We start from the raw sequence: 20414 nt of genomic DNA on the forward strand, positions 1-20414 counted from the left end.
GGAGCAGGAGTGCTGGTTGAGCAGATGGAGAACGTGGCATCCTTCTGTAGGTCAGAGGTAGGGTTGCCACCTTTCAGAAATAGAAATAAGGGACGCCCTGATTTCAGCAGCGCAGGAGCCAAAAAAAAAGCCCCAAAACTTCTAAACTGAATAAAAATGTGTTTATTTTTTATGAAAAAACTAAATGCTTTGATTTAAAGTTTGAAGTGCTTTAATAGCATTGAACTTGCATGACTGTACAGACAGCCAACCATACTAGCAGCTGAAATATCCTCCTATGCTACGTATATCCATATCAGCCCAGATGTATAATATAGCCTACAGGTGAAGAATATGGTGTAAAAGTTAATTTATTTCAATAATTCAACTAGAATATGGTGTAAAAGTTAATTTATTTCAATAATTCAACTAGAATATGGTGTAAAAGTTAATTTATTTCAATAATTCAACTAGAATATGGTGTAAAAGTTAACTTATTTCAATAATTCAACTAGAATATGGTGTAAAAGTTCATTTATTTCAATAATTCAACTAGAATATGGTGTAAAAGTTAACTTATTTCAATAATTCAACTAGAATATGGTGTAAAAGTTAATTTATTTCAATAATTCAACTAGAATATGGTGTAAAAGTTAACTTATTTCAATAATTCAACTAGAATATGGTGTAAAGGTTCATTTATTTCAATAATTCAACTAGAATATGGTGTAAAAGTTAATGAAAATACGGTACAAATCGTGTCCCGTATTAGTTCAATACGGGACGCAACATTTTTTTCTCAAATAAAGGACAATTCCGTATTTTACGGGACGGGTGGCGACCCTAGTCAGAGGTCAGGAGAGGAGAACCATGGCTCGTCAGCCATCAATGGCTGCAAGGTTGGACTTTGGTACTTTAGAGATCACGCTTACGTTTGACTCAAGAATCCACATCACAGGACTGGAGCACTCCCATGGGGATCTCTAGTCTACACCCCCATTAAGTAGCACCAGGTTCTGTTTTGCAGACCTGCTACATTTTGATCCGGGGAGCAGTTTCTCTGTTAGAGCACCAGGGGCCTCATGTACAAAAACGTGCGTACGCCACTTTCTACGCTCACGGTAGGATGTCAAAAAGTGATTTGAACATGGAAAGTTGCGGTCCTTCACGCACACATCAAGTCTGGCGTACGCACTTTTCTGAGGTTGTGTCTGTTGGCGACACTCACTGGTGATGCAGTGAACCACATGTCTGAACATACAACTAAAGTTAGGATCACAATGATGGAACCTGTCAATCACAATGACAGCCTTGGCTCTGTTAGAGGAACCTGCGGATGCATGATCAGGAGCGAGTCTTCAGACACCTCACCGATCTGCTGGTCCAGGACTAAGACTGGACCATCAGCTGGTTTAGGTACCAAGAGGATCTTCTGGATCTCTGTCCTGAACTGGACCAGCTGCTCCGGTTCAGACCAACATGATCTTTCAGCTGGAGCTGCTAGAGGTCGGACATCTCTGTCACCATGACGACCGTATGGGACGAGTACTGGAGATAAAAGCCAGATCCTAAAACATCCCATAACTGTGTCTGGACAGAAAAACATTAAAATACATTTTGCAGTGAAAAACCGGTTCTGTAAAGTTGTCTCTTAAAATAAAACTAAGATGTCACGGAAAGGTTGGTTGGTACGAAATGATGTTATTCAGCAATGATGAATAAAGTTTTTATTGAATGTTTAGGCAACTTTCAGAGTCTCAGTTGCAGGTGCTGCAGGATCCAGAAAGTGTTACAAGAGTTACAGTCAGCGACTTTGCTCTTTATTTCTGTTATATGTTGTTTACATTGTTCTACGTATGAGAGGTGATCCTGGACATCCACAATGTATAAGACTCGATACACGTGTACATTGGGCTTAATCAGTTAGTATATTATCGCCCGGTTTCACAGACAAGGCTTATATCAAGCCAGGAGTAGGCCTAAGTCAGACTAGTAAAGCTAGGTCATTTAAGTGGCTTGCATGAGCGTGGCTTATATTTGTCTTAGTTAGTCCCAGACTGTGGAGTCCTGGCTTAAACTTAAATGAGAACACCTCATTAGCTTAAGTGGGAGCACAGTCTGTTAGCCTAATGGTGTTCATAAAAACCTGGAACGGAATTGAGGACAGTTTTGCTGGAGGGAATTTTGACACCAAACATGGTTGAAGCTAAAAGAACACGCTCAAAGAACTATACTATGTATGAAAAAAAACTCTACTTAAACAAATTTTGGGAAATCATGCTGTTATTGAAAGTAAAGGGCATAGTGCTGCTGTTGAACATAAGAAGAACAATGCTTGGGCTGCCAGTTGTAGTGAATTCAATGCAAATGAAAATGTAACCACACTTTTGTATCTAACAGTGTTCTTTTCCCAGAGGAAATTATTCTAACCCTGGTGGAAGAGCCAGTGCACAGTGACTGTGCACCCTCCACATCTGGCATGGCATCCCAGAGAAAAGATGCTGCCAAAACCTTCCAGCAGAGACAAAAAAGGATGTCAATGCATGAAAAGTTAACCTTAGAAGTTCATGAGCAGAAAATGAAATATCTGAAAGAAGAGCATGACATGAAAATGAGAATTCTACAGGTCGAATTGGATATGCAATTAGAAGAGAGAGTTGTTTAAAGAAAGATGCATGAGATAGCTATGTAATGTAATGAAATACACTTGACAAGAGTGTGAGTATTGTAGTCACCACAACCTAAATTTTAGGACAGCCTTGGTTGAGTTTCTCATTTAATTTTTCAGCACACTATTGCACTGCAATATTGCACTGCAATGTGAAAGCAGCTCTGAGTGCAAGTCCTCGTTGGACTGGCATGGGCACATCTGAATCATTCTGGTCTTCCATTGGAGGGTCAGGACAATTATACTGCTTCAGGTAGTTGTGCAGCTTCAGGTAGTTGTGCAGCATAGCTGTAGCAATGATCACCTTGCAGCATCTTCTTGGCTCAAAACGAAGTGTATTGCATAAACACTGGAATTGATTTTTCCACACTCCAAACATACGCTTGATCATCCCTCTAGTGCGAATATGAGCTCTGTTATATCTTTGCTGCTCAGTTGTTGTGGGATGGCCAAGGTGTGAATAAATAGGAACTCTGCGCATATGCACTGTCACCAATTAGTATTCCACTATGTTGCCCTCTCTCAAACTGAGCACACAATGAAGAGTTGTGAAAAATCCTTGAGTCATGTGTTGCTCCCTTCAAACGGGCAACAATGTTTGAAAACTCTAAATTGGGAGTGCATACAGCCTGAACATTGATGGAAAACTAGTTCTTACAGTTCCTGTACTCCTCAGCATCAGGAGTTGATGGACACTTGATTTCAACATGACATCCATCAATACAGCCAATCACTCCTGGGAAGTTCCCATATTCGTAGAATCGCACTTTATAGTTGGCTTGCTCAGCAGCATCAGGGAACTTAATGTACAGATTTCTCAGTTCACAAATGGCACTGCAGACATTGTGAACTATTCTACACACTGTTGCTTTGCTGACACCACACAAATCACCAGTTTCCCGATGAAAGGTTCCAGATGCCAAGAATCTCAAAGTGATCAGAACTTGGAGAGAACTGGGTACAGGCCTTCCTCTTTGAGACATGGAGGAAAGTCTAGGTTCAAGCAAAGTAATTATCTCCAGTACATCTTCTTTGTACATACGTTTCGGAAAGTTATTTCATCAAACTGATTCAATGGATTACTCCTATCCACAAGTATTTGTCTGGCTGGCCTCTGTAGCGAATATTGGTCTTCATTTAGATATTCCAAATACTCCATGCTCCCAAAACATCTGTGCTCCCTTTCACAAACAGTACTAAGCTGAAGTTAAACCTGCCTCTTTGCAGGATTAATATAAACTTCAATTTAGTCCTAGAGTAGCTCTAATCCACCATCCTGCAATTGGCTTTGTTTAATCCAGAACAGACTAAATCTATGACTATTTTAAGATATGTCTGTGCAAGTGACTTAAAGTTAAGCCAGCTCAAACAACATTTTAGTCTGAGACTAGGCTTAAGCCTTGTCTGTGAAACCGGGCCTAAACGCGTGATGATAAAGCAGAACGAGGAGCCGTTTTTCGTCCCACCAACTTAAGTTCTGGTATCGGTTCTTAAAATACAAACAAGAAAAAAAAAAGTGTAATGATGCACGTTAAATATTGACATTCACAAACCCTTATAATAAAACCACAACTCTTCACAGAACGCAACACAAACCAAAGGAGTCTCCAGCTCACTGCTGATGTTTTTTTTTTAATTTTCTTTACTTGTTTTTGCAAGTTCCTTGTTAAGCTGGCCGGTTTTTAATTATCCTCATTATCATATTCAAATTGATCTACTTGAGGAGGGAGACAGGGCGGAGAGTTGTGCTCCCGCATGTGCGCTCAATTCCACGTTGATTTTTATGTTCAAAGAAACGTGCGTGGATTTGGATTTGAATTTTTTTTTTTGCGTACACAAGAATCCCATGCACTGATTCACGTTGAATTCCACGCAGTTTGTACATGAGGATCCAGGTCCTTCTAACTTTAGACATAAACGATTACGCGTCATGGAGCGGGTTGGCCCGTTGCTGTGATACGTCATCGCATCCCCCATATTGGATGTGGCAAATTTACCAGTAAACTAATACATTGAAACGATGTGAAAATACAAAAAGTGTTTTAAGTTAATGTCTCTCATTGATCCATTGACGGACAGGTCAGGTTGTGTGTTCAGCACAACCTGGGGCCTGTACTACGAAGCAAGTTCAACATACCCAGGATATCTTTTCCTTATCCAGATTCACTAACCCGGACAATTGCAATCACGCTAAGCGGTCACACGACGGCGGTTATCAACTCGGTATATCAACCCAGGTTTCTCCAATCTGGATATGAGCGCGTGCACATAAAAGGGGCGGTGTTTTCAGCGCATGACCAATCGCAAGCATGGAGAAGTCCGCTGTCAGAGCCGCTTATTTCAGTAGCGAAGAGCAAACAATAATTTTAAGGAAATATGCAAAAAAAAAAAAGCTGGCAAAAGATCGCTGACTGTATAAATGCGTAAGTTCATAGGGATATAAACATCACTGCCCCATCATTAGGGCATAAGTAGATCTGACTATAATTACAGTTGTCTATTCTGTTAAATGCATGTGTTGCTTAGATGTATTCGTATGGCGTGTATGACAATTGTAGCCTCATTCCTTCAGCTGCAACCCCAGCGGAGTGAAACGCACATGGGAGCAAATAAAAAATAAATATAAAAACATAATTCAAAGCGGTAAGTAGGCTCACTTTCATATCTTAAAGGTACAACAAGTACAAGGCTTTAGTGTTTCTATCACTCTCTGTTTTAGGATGATATCAGTATACAAAAGCACAATGAAATAGCATTGACATTACTTGCAGCAAACAGAAAAAAAAATGACAAGAAGAAGATCGGAGGGATCCTCTCACGATCCGCGCACCGAGCTCCACTGGATTCTCTTCGAAAGGGCATGCCATTTTCCAAGAGAGCTGATTGGTCAGTGGGTGGTGCTTTTATACCCGGCGATCTGTATCTCGAACATAACCTGCTCCGGAGCAGGTTAGCTGTTCAGCATAAGTTACCATGGCGATGTACCCCGGTAAGAAGTGAACCACCGTCGTAGTCCTGAAAACCCAGGGTTAAACCTGAAGTTACCTCGCTAACCCCAAATCCCGCTTCGTAGTACAGGCCCCTGAAGAACCTCCACTCCTGAAGAAATCATCATCAGGCGCATCATGACCCCTAGATGTATGCAAGCCCAAATATTGGAAAATAAATCTTGTAATGGAAACAACAGTAATTCGAAAAACCTTTATGCTTCCAGGAGGTTCATTTTCAGAGGATTCAATAATCCACTTATTTGCAAAAGTGTCATGGAAGCGCCTTTTGATTAGTTCCACGACTCTGGTTTCCAGCTGTTTTTAGCCTCATCTAGTTGTGCTGTAACACTAATCATTATATGTCACATAAGGACTTCACCACTCACCGATCACCTGCTGCTCCATCATCTGACAGTTTTCTCAACAGCAGTAGCAGCAATCTCAATAATTTATCCAAGACTAAAGATGTTTTGGTCCATCTTCTTCAAGGTTGAGAAGTTCTTTTTCGTTGTTTTGAAAAGACGTCTTACAAGACTTACGCTTATTCGGAAAAGTGGTGGAAACACTCGCCCTGCAACGCTGCCTTTATCCAACTTTCAGAGATCTGGTTTTTGCGTTTACGTGTCATGGAAACACGACTATTGACTTCAGCAGGAACAGGGCTGATCACGCTGACCATTCATTACTGACGACCAGGTCGAAAGAGTCCACACCTTTAAGCCCCTCAGCGTCTCTGGCGACCTCTCCTGGTCACCACACACACCCGCGGTTAAAGCTGTGAGCCGCAGCTCCCTCCCCTCCCCGGACTCCATCTACAACACTCGCTGTTTAAACAAAGCAATGACCATCGCTAGAGCGGTCACACCCAGGCCACACTGACCTAAAAACAGGTTTTACTCCGGAGTCATTAACCTGCTGAACACCAACCTGCACTAGCCGCTCCTGAACGCCTGTTACCGTTATCTTTCATTATTTTTATCATCAGCTGAGATAATGCACCAGCATCTGAGGTTTGTAATAGTTGAAGTACGTTATGTAGAATGTTTATATTCCGTCTTCATGTGATTCACACTTTAAGGCCAAGCCTCGACTCTCTTTGTACTTATGTATAATGATCTTGGGGTCATTGACACAGGCTGCGGATGTAACAACTGGGTTTTATTGACATTATGAAGAGTAGTCAAGTTTTTGCAGGACTTTTGCAGGAATGTTAACGCAGCTCATAAAATGTAGAGTCCATCAGGGCGTGGGTTTTTTTTTACCACTGTTACACATGCTTGGTTCTTATGTGATATCCATGTTTCAGAACATAACAATCCGGGGAAACTGCTTTACTTGACTCTCACCAAGTGAGTCGTTTCACTGTTTTAACAAAAGTCCTAAATACTGCTCATGTCTTTAAGCCAAAACTGTCATGGAAATGCAGCCATTGCCTGGAGATGTTGGTCAGGTGACCCTGGTCAAACCGTGTTCGGGGACAGACACCCCCACGGTAATGTACCAGAGTGGACGACAACGAAGTACATCCAGAAGGAGGTGTGGTTTGATGGTTCACACCTGCTGAGGTGTGAGCTGAGGAGCAGGTGAGTTCTCCACTGATACATGAAGACAGGGCTCATAGAGCCAAAGTTTCTGATTCCAGGTACATGAAAAAGAAAACACGCCGGAAAGTCTGTGGTCTCCAGTCGCCTCAGCTCCGAGCAGAACGCCAGACCTGCTGGAAGTCTGATCAGGAATCCCATTGATCGGGCCAAAGCAGGACGCTTTCCCGCCGCCTGCCAGCAAGGCCCTCAGTCCTGGTGGGTTTTCTCCAGAAGGAACTTGTGTTCATACTGGAAAAAGAGGAGCAGGACAGTTAGAAGCCGTTACAGGTCCTGCTTGAAGTTCACTTCACAAACATGATCTCAAACACTGAAAACCTTCGTAGACTTCCTATAAATACCACCGTCTTTATCGGTCGGACATTGGTCACAGTCAGGTCTAGAGATGCACCGATCGCAATTTTCTTGATAGATTCCAGTTTTTCAGCAAGACCTAGTCTGCTGGTTCCAGTTTTTCAGTGAGGCCTGTTTATTCACATAGCTGTGTGCGAGGAAACAGACTCCCGAAAACCACTCTTCAGAACATCTCTGGGTGATGGGGAATCGTCTGTGGTTCAGTCACTAAAATACTTCCACATTGACGTGTTACTCCTGCCGAGTGTGTGTGCATCACTTCATGTTGAACGTGCGGTCATACACGCGACAAATTCAGAAAACAGACCCAAACAGAAACAGTTTTTAAATTAAAAAAAAAAGAAAGTGTGACGGGATGAAAATCATCTAATTCCAACCCCGGCCGGTTGATCTTCGAGTCAGTACTCAAATTGTCAATTCAAGCTGAGATAGCAAAATAAACCTAGCTGCCTAGCATACATTTTGCCAAGGCTAGCTGAGCAGTGTTAAAGTAGTAACATGTCCTTATCCACAGAATTTCTGGAGTCTGAGGCATCTGGGATGGATCATCACTAGGGCTGGGCGATATGGCCCAAAAGTCATATCTCGATATTTTCTAGCTAAATGGCGATACTCGATATATATCGATATTTTTTCTGTGACGTAATTGGGGTTTCCCCCAAAGCATTATAGCATAGCATCTCTGTTAGCTTCATTTTTTTATGAGGCAAACCATTAAAAAAAACAGTCAGTTTTAATACAAAGCCTCGTGCCAAATGTCACACAGGTTCCTTTGTTAACAGAGGTCTGCACAATATCAAAATGTATAAAACAAAATAAACTGCCTGCATATATAGAATAAAAATGCTTCTTGAATAAAATAAAACAAATATTCCTTTCCTGCATAACAATTAAATTAAAATACACTGTGCAATTAATACAATGTAGACAGTAACAGGCAGACTTTTCCACTGAGGTTGACAGTTGTGCAAATAACAAAACATTTGTGCAAATCTCAAATAAAACATTCAAGTCAATTTGTCACAAAATAAGCTATATCAAAATCAAAACATTTTTTTTTTTTTGTTATAAATCGATATAAATGATATTGTCTCGTACCATATCGCGTTTGAAGATATATCGATATATATTTAAATCTCGATATATCGCCCAGCCCTAATCATCACCATGGAAACATGGATTGTACAAATTGAAGGGTACCACAAGGCTCTGAATGAGGACCTCTTATTCTTTAATTCTACATGCTAATAAACAGCGCCATCCGGTGTTAATACAAAGTCCAAATGTCAGCATAAAAAGTGCTCTCAGATTGATAGAAACTGGTCTGAAAGAGGTTTAACCTGCACCAGTTTGGGTAAAACAAAAAGACTAACATAATGCCTGTCTCTTACCAATGCAAGCTGCCGTCCTATGTTGCCCATGGTGATCACCCCCGCAAAGAAGATGCAGGGGAGCCACGAGCGGATGTAGAGGAAGTCTGGGGAGGTGTACCTGGAAAGGGAAGAAACAAGACAGATTTGGTCCAGGAGTCGTGGCTGGGCGGTGGGAGAATGTTTTACACAGGTAACATCCAACATATGATTCTGTAGTAAATGTATAAGAGTCCTGATGTACAGGTCGGTTACAACTAGTGGCCCATGCAGGTCCAATAAGCTGTTGAACACGTGAAAAACACTTTCCAGGGGGGGGTACCGGAAACTTTGTTCAGGTCCGTGGGATCACAAAAAAAGAAAACTGGGGTTGATATTCTCTGGGATGATATGAATAAACAGTTGTAGAACCCGGCCAAGTCTTTCAACCAGGCTTGGTGTGAAAAACAGTCACTGAGAAATATTCTGATACCAGTGTGGCAAACACTCGCTGGCTCTTCCAAAAAGAAGGGCATCAGACTCTGCATGTATATGTCTGGGTCTGGAGGCCTGTCGGGAACCCGTTGGACCGGGTCTGGAGGACTCTTTAGGCCTCTGGGAGGAGTCTTTAATCATGTTCCACTTCTGAGTCCTGACAGAGAGCAAAAGTCTTGGATTGGGCCGTGGGGTCCGGTGTCGGCTCAGCAGGCCCCACAGTCTGGGTGTGCGGTCAGGTTACGTCCTGCTTGGCAACCACTCTGAACCACACACTGATGGATGGGTGGACAGGACAGACTTGATGCTGCTGGACCCTAGAAATCACTGGTACGGGTTAGGCATGGGGCGATATACGATATTATCGTATATCGCAATAAAAAACGGCCGCGATAACGTTATCGTGGGGTACTGTAATTATCGCCAATTTTTTTTTTTTTGGTCACACAAGGCTACCAGCCAGGTAGAAGCCAGTGTTATTTTTTTCATGTATTTTATTAATATTATTTATTATTATTATTTATTTAATATTTTTTCAGAGAGTAGTACAATCCGTGTGCATTTGACTACTGTGGCACTTTATTTTCACTCAATCTTTGTGTTGGCCATGCAGCTTTTGTTTTGTATACTACAGAGCAGTGCCTTTATTTTATTATTTTTCCAGAGAGCCGTTCTAAGTAGCAGGCAGCCACTGTTAAAGTTTCAGAGAGTAATACAATCAGTGTGCATTTGGCTCTACTTTGTCACTTTATTTCTATTTGGCACTTATTTCTTTCGACTCTCAGGGAAGTATTTTCTTACAAAAAAAGAAAGTTCAAATAAGTACCGGTACTATAGTTTACACTTTGTAATGCATAACATTTACAGTACACTATTTGTTCTCTACCTCAAGTGTCACTGTGTTGAGAATGATTTGAGAATAAATGTTCTGAAGGAACCAGTGGATCCACGGTTAGTGTTTTTCCTTGCATTTTAAGAATTTTATAAGCGACACGCTAATATCGTGATAATATCGTAATCGTGATATTTTTGTCCACTAATATCGTGACATGAAATTTTCATATCGTCCCATGCCTAGTACTGGTACTTTCCCCCAACTACAGGATATAAGTAGGTCTAAGTTTCTGTCTGTCGGTTGAAATGAGGTGATGATTGTCCCAAATCAGCAGGAAGGAACAGAGCGATCTGCACCTTTCAGAATAGTGCAACAGTGGTCCAATGTTACCATCCCTGCTGGAACAACTCACACGTCTGAGCCACAAGTGCCACCATCTTTAATCCTTGTGTAAATAAATTCTGATTCATTTGAATGAGAGAAGTCGTTTGTGGTTATTTTACACATATTTATGACATTTGTTGGTTTAGAGGCCTGTGTTCTTCCTTCTGTTACTCTATAGTGCCGCCCCTGTTAATAACCCTGCAATAACTAAACAAGCACCCCCCTTATTGCACAATGTTAGTAAAACATCGTTATGGTTTTGGACCCTACTGGAAGACTCCGTTGTAGACCAGCAGCTGGGTGGCTAGCGTCGCCAGCAGGGCGATGGTGACCCCCAGGGCGAAGCCGCTGCGGGAACGGTCGAATGTCCACCACAAACCAATAGAGAGAGCCGCCAGAGTCAAGGACAACTGGATGTTGTTGGCAAAGTCCACTTTCTGTCAGAACAGGGTCAAGGATCAACAGCACAAATGAAAAAAGAGGGGAGGGGCGTGTCGAGCCTCCCCGCGAGTTACTCAGTCTCGGAGCCGAGGACGCCATGAAACCCGGGTATGTCCGGAAGCATAAAGGTCCATTGTTTGAACAACTAGATCCAAGGATGACAACCCGGGTCCAGAGTTATTATCGTTCACGAAAACGAACAAAATAACGAAAACTAAAATTGAAAAAACTATTTTATTAACTGAACTAAATAAAAACGAAAATGAAAAGACAAAAACGATAGCTAATTGAAACTATATTGCGTTTTTAGAAAACTAACTAAAACGAACTGAAATTATAGATATAATTTCCTCCGTTTTCGTCCTTGTCAATATAAGCCTCTTGGTATGATCAATTTATTCCGCTCTGGCCGTTTATCTCCAACTGGCAGCTACGGCACCTTAACGTCTCACGGTCTGTGATGTCAAAACTAAAACTAAAACTAAAACTAATAAAAACTAAACTAAAACTAAGCATTTTTGAAAATATAAAAACGAATAAAAACTAGCAAACCCACACTAAAAACGAATTAAAACTAACTGAATTGAATGAGAAAAAGTCAAAATTAAATAAAACTAAACTAAAATGAAAAATTCAAAACTATTATAACCCTGCCGGGTCTTTGCAGGAACCAGAATGCGGACAAAAACGCTCATCCCAATGTTCACCCATCCTGGTTTTGAAACCTACGCCTGTCTTACGGCATCTGAATCCTGCTGATGTTGGACTTTCGTGGATAACGCCTCCCAACTCTCCTCCCCTTCCCTCAACTCGCCTTCAGGCCTAGGTGACAAATAACACGCCTTGCCTTTACATTACCCAACGTCTATCATTAACAGGATCGATCTAACAACGCCTACTGAGTAACTCAGATATGTCAAATGTGGGCTCGCTGCTCGGTCTACTCGTTAAAAGGTCCACGTCTACCCCAGTGCGGTCAGAGTCCCTGGAAAGGTTCTGGCTCCTCCCTCTAATTCAGGGGTCGACAACCCGCGGCTCTAGAGCCGCATGCGGCTCTTGAGTGCCGCCCTAGTGGCTCCCTGGAGCTTTTTCAAAAATGACCTTTTTTTTTCCTTTTTTTCTTTATTTCATTTTTTTCTGTTTTACTTTTTTTTCTCTTTTTTTCCTTTTTTTCTTCTTTTTTCCCTTTTTTTCATTTTTGTTCTTTTTTCCCTTTTTCTTCTTTTTTCTCTTTTTTTCTTCCTTTTGCCTTTCCTTTTTAATCTCGACTTTTTTCTCGAAATTTTTACTTTTATCTCGACAATTTGGCTTTTTTCTCAAGATTGTACTTCAACATTAATCTCGACATTTCGACTTTTTCTCGAAATTTTGACTTTTTTCTCAAAATTTTGACTTTTTTCTCAACATTTTGACTTTTTTTCTCAAAATTTTGACTTTTTTCTCGACATTTCAACTTTTTTCATAACATTTTTTCTCAAAGTGCATAATGAAAAAAAAAATCTTCTTTTTTGCGGCTCCAGACATATTTGTTTTTGGTCCAATATGGCTCTTTCAACATTTTGGGTTTGCGACCCCTGCTCTAATTTATTGAGGATATCTTGTCGTAGTAGAACATGTTTTCTTGATTCTGCTCCAGATGCTACCAGTTATGAAGTTGAGAACATTGCAGACCCCCTAAATGGTTGTGGAGGTCATGACGAGGATCCAGACTGGAAACAGGTAGAAAGGATACAGCGCTGGCGTGGTTGATGCCCACAAACACGGCCACACAGCGCATCACGCTGGACCACTCCCTCTTAAACCGGTGGGGTTCCCCGAGCCGGCGGTCGATGCAGGGGTACAGCAGCCCGATCATTGCTGGGGGGGACAGAGACAAGAAAAAAAACTCTCACATTTGACCTTCAGACACATGGAGTGAGAAATCAGAGCAGGTTTGCTGCTGATGCGTCCTGGCAGTTAAATAAAGAGGGAGCCTGCTGCTCAGATGGAAACTATCAACCTTCTGCAGAGACACCAGAAGGCAGCAGCCCTCCCCAGTGTTGTGGAGGCCCCTGGCGGGGTCCAACAGGTGGCTCCTGGAGGAGGAAAACAGTCTCTGGAGACCAGACAGAGTACTTCAGCATCTGCTCCTTCTACCCAGGAGAGTGTTCTGGGGGCTGAACCTGTCTTACAAGGCTACAAATGTGACGGAACGGTTCCCTGTACACTAGGGATGGGCGGTATGGACTAAAAAATGTATTACGATAATTTCTGGCATTTATCCCGATAACGATAAAAATGACGATAAAAAAAATACCAATTCAACTCCATCTTTGTAACTATAAATCTATCTTGCTCTCAGATCCGCCATGTTTGTCATCAACGGGAATTTATCTTTCTTTCTTTCTTTCTTTCCTTCCCTTCCTTCCTTCCTTCCTCCTGCCCTCTCCTTCCTTCTTCCCTTCCTTGTTTTCTCCCTTCCTTCTCCCCTTTCCTTCCTTCCTTCCTTCCTTCCGCCCTCTCCTTCCTTCCTCCTTTCCTTGTTTTCTCCCTTCCTTCCTTCCTTCCTCTTTCCTTCCTTCCTTCCTTCCTTCCTTCCTTCCTTCCTTCCTTCCTTCCTTCCTTCCTTCCTTCCTTCCTTCCTTCCTTCCTTCCTTCCTTCCTTCCTTCCTTCCTTCCTTCCTTCCTTCCTTCCTTCCTTCCTTCCTTCCTTCCTTCCTTCCTTCCTTCCTTCCTTCCTTCCTTCCTTCCTTCCTTCCTTCCTTCCTTCCTTCCTTCCTTCCTTCCGCTCTCTCCTTCCTTCTTCCCTTCCTCTTTTCTACCTTCCTTCCTTCCAAAAATCAACTTTACACAAAAACATCATCAACAGGAATTTATCGTTTTTACCGTGAGATGACAAATTCTTACCGTAGGGAATTTTTTTGACGGTATATCGTGAACAGTAAAATATCGCCCATTCCTACTGTACACCAACCTAACTCCCCAGCTGTGCAAAGGAGGTGTAAGAAGTGTAACACTTCCTTATACAGCTGCATGTGGTTCTTTATGCTGGGGGGGGCTGTGTGAATTTGCATTTCAGAAAGGGCAGCAAGGAGACACGTCCCTGAAAGAGGCGTTCAGGTGCTCCAGAGGCAGCTTTGAACACTCAAACACCTCTGACACTGTGACCCACCTGAGGCGGTACCGCAGCACGGCGGAACCCACCACGCGGAGGAGAAGATGCTGCTGATGACATCAGGCGGGAAGAGAGTGACGTTCCTCTGAACCTGAAGTAAGTTCAGCACCAGAGCCAGGAAAACACCAACGGAGAACAGCATGGACCCCCGGATCAGGAGGTTGGTGGTTCTAAAAGGACAGAACAGAAACTGGATCAGCAGGTTGGTCGTTCTGGAGTTCAGAAAGGAAACGGTACCGACGGTGGTTCTGGACGGAACCAGCATCATCAAGTCTCATCATGAAGAGGGCAGATCATTGGCTGCCTTCTCCGGTCACCCAAGACATAGCTGGCACCTCTGTAGAGATTATTCCAGCAGACTTTCCCACCCCGACACCACGTCTTTGGCCCTCTTCCCTCAGGGAGGACATACACGTCAATACAATCAAGGATAAAGACTCTTGAACAGTTTTTTCCCCAAAGCAATCCAACCTCTCAACAAACACCGCTAACAGTCTGTCATTGTGAACACTAGGGATGGGCGGTATGGACTAAAAAATGTATCACGATAATTTCCGGCATTTATCCCGATAACGATTAAAAAATACCAATACCTTCCTTCCTTCCTTCCTTCCTTCCTTCCTTCCTTCCCTCCTTCCCTCCTTCCTTCCTTCCTTCCTTCCTTCCTTCCCTCCTGGCTCATTTCCTTCCTTCCTTCCTTTCTTTCAGGCTCATTTCCTTCCTTCCTCCCTTTCTTCCTTCCTTCCTTCCTTCCTCCCTTCCTTCCTTCCTTTTTCCCTTCCTTCCTTCCTTCCTTCCTTCCTTCCTTCCTTCCTTCCTTCCTTCCTTCCTTCCTTCCTTCCTTCCTTCCTTCCTTCCTTCCTTCCTTCCTTCCTTCCTTCCTTCCTTCCTTCCTTCCTTCCTTCCTTCCTTCCTTCCTTCCTTCCTTCCTTCCTTCCTTCCTTCCTTCCTTCCTTCCTTCCTTCCTTCCTTCCTTCCTTCCTTCCTTCCTTCCTTCCTTCCTTCCTTCCTTCCTTCCTTCCTTCCTTCCTTCCTTCCTTCCTTCCTTCCTTCCTTCCTTCCTTCCTTCCTTCCTTCCTTCCTTCCTTCCTTCCTTCCTTCCTTCCTTCCTTCACGTTGTGGATTTAACGCAGAACCATAAATCAGTTTTACACAAAAACTTTATCAAAGGGAATTTATCGTTTTTACCGCAAGATGACAAATTCTTATCGTGGGGAATTTTTGGGACGGTTTATCGTGAACGGTAAAATATCGCACATTCCTAGTGAACACACATTTTTACATATTTATAACTTTTCCAAAATTTCTGTCCAATAATTTTAATTTTTTTTCTAAGGTTCTTATTTATTTTTTCCCATTCATTCATTCATTCCAAAACCCACCTGTTGGTGATGACTGAGATGTAGGGACCCCGAGGACGGCGCTGGGTCCCCTCAGACTCCACCCACTGCCGCTGCTTGCCGCCGCTGCTCATGGCTGTCAGTGTCACAGACATCTGGAAGCCTTCGTCAGGAGAGCAGACAACACCGAGGAATGTCTTCTTCTGACATCACACACCTCAAACACAGGAGAATAGAATAGTAGACTTTATTAATCTCCCAGAGGAGAAATTCAGTCGTGACTCGTGCAGCAGCCAAAACACACACACGCTTTATACAAAAAATGTAAAATAGAAATTACCATAAATAGTTAAATAATAAAAAAGAGCAATATAAAAAGTAGAAAGTAGAAGAAGAAAAAGACTATGTACACGAGAGAAAAAAAGTAGTAAACACAAAATAAACGGATAATATTTACAAGATATTTACAAATATTTCCAAAAGAGACGGGAGGAGAATCAGGTGGAAAGTCCTGGTGACCTCAGGGGGTTAATAAACTTCCTCTCTGGCAAAAGAAAGCTTCAGTACCAAGCGCCAACCTTCTCACTTCCGCACTGACGCATGTGTGGGACTGAGATTGGTCGCAGTTCCTCAACTGGCCGCTAGAGGCTCCAAATATTCAAATGTCTAACTTTAGAGCAGAAATAAACAGTTTTACAGTCTGGTTCAAAAACCTGTTTTGGTCTCAATCGTCTTATTTCACATCCATGACGACTCCGTGTGGTGAATGTTTTTGTACCACACCAGGAGAGTTTATATCAAGCATTACATTTATTTGTAAAATGATCGATTGGCAGGCTTCTCAGCCACACACTAGTCGCTATCAGTTCCTCATCCGTTATCATCATGCTGCTGCCTTTCGCAAAGGAACCACTCGTTGATATTAATCAGTGTCGGATAAAAGCGCCGGTCATTAATGATCACACCGTCAAGTCATGGTAAACGGTTCATCCCGCTGGAAATGTCTGATATTCAGCCGGGTTCAGCTGATATAGCTGGGAGCAAGAATAACTTTGATTGAGATGTGGTGGGCGTGTTTCCACCAGCTTCCAAAGCAACATGGCCGAAGCCTGCAAGAAGAACAATGTGACCGAATGCTGCGTCCATTGTTGTTAACCGTCTCTGTTCAGTACTGAAGGAAAGCAGGTGATCTGTTACCGTATTTTCGCGACCATAAGGCGCAACTTTTTGTTTTTTTGTTTTGCATGTCGGAACCGAGATGCACCTGCCGTGGGGTTGCGGTCCGATCGCCGCATCCCCGGGGCAGATCCGGCTGAAATGCCGGTGCTCTTTCCCCGGGAGCCCCTACTACCAGTCCATGTGGGCTCCTCCGGTCCCGGCCGGTCGGAACCGGTCACTTTCCCCGGTTAAAGCCGCGGTGATGGGCGCTGCTGCAGCCCGACTTCCTGGTTCCCAAAGCGGTCCGATCGACCTGGTTCCTGCCCGCTTTGCGAGCAGAGATTTCTGGGGTACGTCTCAGGTCGGATCAGCTTCACCCTCCGAGATTTGCAGCCAAATCTGTCGGTTAAAAACCCGGTACCGGATCCCCAACATCTGCGTGTGTGTGTTCGCGGCGCGAAACACACAGATTCTCATTTATGTGGCGCTTGCCTGCCACGCTGATGGACAGAAACCTATGGTGATTTTTAAAAGAAAAACTTTGCATAAGACGTTTCCAGCCGGAGTCATTATAAGGACGAATGAAAAGGGGGGGCTGGATGAAGGGATGATGATCAAGTGGCCGAGACAGGTCTGGAAATTCGGACTGGCGCAGCTGAATTAGCGGAGCGGAGCTCCTGTCGGATACAACCCGGTACCGGCTCCCCCACAGCGCGTGTGTGAGCCCGCGTCCCGGGACCGCCGCGGGGGAGCAGACGGGGAGCGGACCCGGTCCAGCGCGGGGGGGAGGAGCGGAGCGGGACCCGGGACCGCCGCGCGGGGAGCAGACGGGGAGCGGACCCGGTCCAGCGCGGGGGGGAGGAGCGGAGCGGGACCCGGGACCGCCGCGGTCCGGATCCGCAGCACAACGGGGTATGAAAAGTGTATTTACTCTTGTGCTTGCCTGCCATGCTGATGGACAGAAACTGCCGGCTATGGTGATTTTTAAAAGAAAAGCGTTGCCTAAACAGACTTTTCCAGCCAGAGTGAAATGAAAAGGGCTGGATGGATGAGGAGATGATCGGGGTGGCTGAGACAGGTTTATGTGCGGCGCCCCGGTGGTTTTTTTTAATTCTTTAATGCAGAAACAGAATATGAACCTTTGAAGGGTTTGATTGATGTGAAAAGTGAAATAAAATATCAAACTAAGTTTTGCTTCCGCTCTATTTTTAGCACGTGTGTGTTTTGCAGCGCGTGTGTGTGCAGCTCCGTCTCCGTAGACGGCGCCTTTTGGGTTGGTGCGCCGTATGTGTGTTTTAAAACCAAAAATGTCACACAAAACTGAGGGTGCGCCTTTCCACACAGTGCGCCGTATGGTCGTGAAAATACGGTACTCCAAAACTGATGATGCACCAAAACATGCGGTTCCTCCGCTGACCGCTAAGGTCCAGATCCACACCTGCGGTTCTTCTACTTAAGGCTGGATTGTGGTTCTGCGTTAAATCAACGCCGAGCGTGCGCCGCAGGTTGCACCGCGTCGAGCACCCCACGGTGCACGCCACGCCGTGCCTGACGCGCACCTCCCAAGAAATGTAACTACGCGTCGAGGCGACGCAGACCAACGCAGACCGAGAGGGCTGTGATTGGTTTTCTTCGTAGCAACGCATTTCCGGTTCGTGAAGCAGTCGTGAACTTTCCGCGCTCTTTTCTCCGCGTGTTTTTTTTTTTGGTTTGGTTTTTTGCACAATTGTTGTCCTTATCTCTTTGATTCACTGTGACCGGAAAAGTCGGATAAACCATTCAGGAAAAGAAGGCACCCCCCTAGCACTCGCGGGGAGTATTACATGCGGCGACATGGAGTGACAGAGAAGTCCGAAGGGTTCACGACGACATCACGGCAGCAGCGCGTGCTCTGCGTTGGTTTAACACAGAACCATTATTCAGGTTTAACTGCTAGAGTCTGGATCCAGACCTGCGGTTCCTCGACTGACCGCTAGGGTCCAGTCCCAGACCTGTGCTTCACTGACCACAAGGATCTGGATCCTCGTGGTGGAGACCTGCAGGTCTGCTTAGGTCAGTAACAGGACTTTGCCCCTTGGTTAGCTTGCCCAGTTACCTACTATGTTGACATAGCTCTGATATTCCAGCCCACTCGGGGCTGGTACATGCTTAAAAAGATTCTTGTTTGTTTTTTTTTAAATCACCTTTTTTATTACTTTTCCTCTACTAATTGTATATATTGTTATTTCTTTCTTTTTTGTTTTAAATTTAAAAATCATGCTTTTTATTTATGTTTTAATCTGTTTTAAAGCACTTTGGATCCCCTTGTTGTTTAATTGTGCTATAAAAGATAAACTTGCCTTACTTCTAATACAGGTTTGAAGACACCACAATAAGACTATTATACTATTAAAGGACGCATGGAATTTCAAGGAAAGAAATTCATTTTTTCAAATGAAAATGTCCCTAAAATGACAGAATAGTGTTAGATATAGTGTTAGATACTGCACAGACAGACTTGTGTGTGTCTTGTACTTCTACACTTCGGTTTGGAGTCACTGAGTCACGTGACTGTAAACTTATTTAATAACTACTGCCACAACAAGGCGAAGAAGAGCAGGGCACGACATTAAAGTCTGTAAAAACCCAGGAGGACCTGGTTTGGCACCGATGAGTCCAGAGACGTCCACCGGACAGCCAACAGTCGCTCTGCTGTCCGTGAAGCATCAACTTCTGTCGAATATCCGACTCAAGTTTGACTAGAAAACCCAACATGCTACATCCTGAGCTAACCACCTGCTGCTCTGCAAACAGACCAGCGGATTCTGAGAAAACTGGGACGCCTTTGTCACAAACCCAGAGGGTCACGTCCTGGACACCTTACCTGGTCTTGGAAAGAACCTTTAATGGACCTACAGCCTGAAAACACGTCAGGAGAACTTAACTGTGCGCCCAGAGAGCCAAAGACAAGGCAGGTTCTGTGTTCAGGTTACTTCCGGCTCACGGCGGACACGTGACCGTGACGTCACCACGTCCGACGTAACCGAATGTTTATGCTTTGTGTAACATATTTTATAATTATAGGAGCAGAAATCGTTCTTAAGTCTATTTAGACTATTATTACTATTATTATTACTATTATTGGCAAGGCAAGGCAAGTTTATTTGTAGAGCACAATTCAACACAAGGTAATTCAAAGTGCTTTATATCAACATTAAAAGCAGCAAGACACAATTAAAACATAAATAACAAATAAAATGAAATAAAATTATAAGAAAAGAGGTAAAATAATAGAAAGCACAAGTTGTTAAAAAGTAAGGGCAGTAGAGTACAGCAGGTACACTTCACATTCTTAAAATGGCAAGAATTACGTTTCTATACGGTCAAAACGTATACAGAATACAGAATTACAAAAGTAATATGTAACAATTCGTACGGTGAATTAAACCAATTTGACAATTCTATGCCACACCCTTTTATGTTAAAAGGGTAGACAAAATAAGCTTTGGCTTCTGTCTACACCTTTTGGTCCTTGATCTACATGAAAAAAAACTTTGTATCGACAAATAACTTTACAATGTGACCAAATAAATATATCAATCAATCAATCAATCAACAATGCCTGTTTCCAGGTCTTATTTCCATAACTTTGCAGGGTTTTCAAAAAGTATTTAATTTAAGAGTACG

The 20414-nt window shown here is 43.3% G+C and overlaps 1 protein-coding gene across 1 annotated transcript; it reads right to left on the minus strand.

The window, feature by feature from the left end:
• Positions 1-6780: 6780 nt before the first annotated feature.
• insig2 (insulin induced gene 2) lies at positions 6781-19727 on the minus strand. Its single transcript, XM_061724007.1, has 7 exons — positions 19612-19727; positions 15633-15807; positions 14248-14420; positions 12829-12953; positions 10926-11092; positions 8984-9083; positions 6781-7469 (listed from the first exon to the last, which is right to left on the minus strand). Exons 2-7 carry the CDS (start codon positions 15743-15745, stop codon positions 7428-7430), a joined length of 720 nt encoding a protein of 239 aa, XP_061579991.1. The 5' UTR covers positions 15746-15807; positions 19612-19727; the 3' UTR covers positions 6781-7427.
• Between the last annotated feature and the right edge of the window lie 687 nt (positions 19728-20414).

This window comes from Cololabis saira, chromosome 6 (genome assembly GCF_033807715.1).
Source record: "Cololabis saira isolate AMF1-May2022 chromosome 6, fColSai1.1, whole genome shotgun sequence".
Taxonomy (NCBI): domain Eukaryota; kingdom Metazoa; phylum Chordata; class Actinopteri; order Beloniformes; family Belonidae; genus Cololabis; species Cololabis saira.

Excerpts from the sequence above, each read along its gene's own strand:
- insig2 (XM_061724007.1), bottom strand. The coding sequence starts at position 15,745 with ATGTCTGTGACACTGACAGCCATGAGCAGCGGCGGCAAGCAGCGGCAG. Across the intron at positions 12,954-14,247 it reads GTGCTGCGGTACCGCCTCAG|CAATGATCGGGCTGCTGTAC; the intron begins GTGGGTCACAGT and ends TGTCCCCCCCAG. Across the intron at positions 11,093-12,828 it reads GCATCAACCACGCCAGCGCT|AAAGTGGACTTTGCCAACAA; the intron begins GTATCCTTTCTA and ends CTGTTCTGACAG.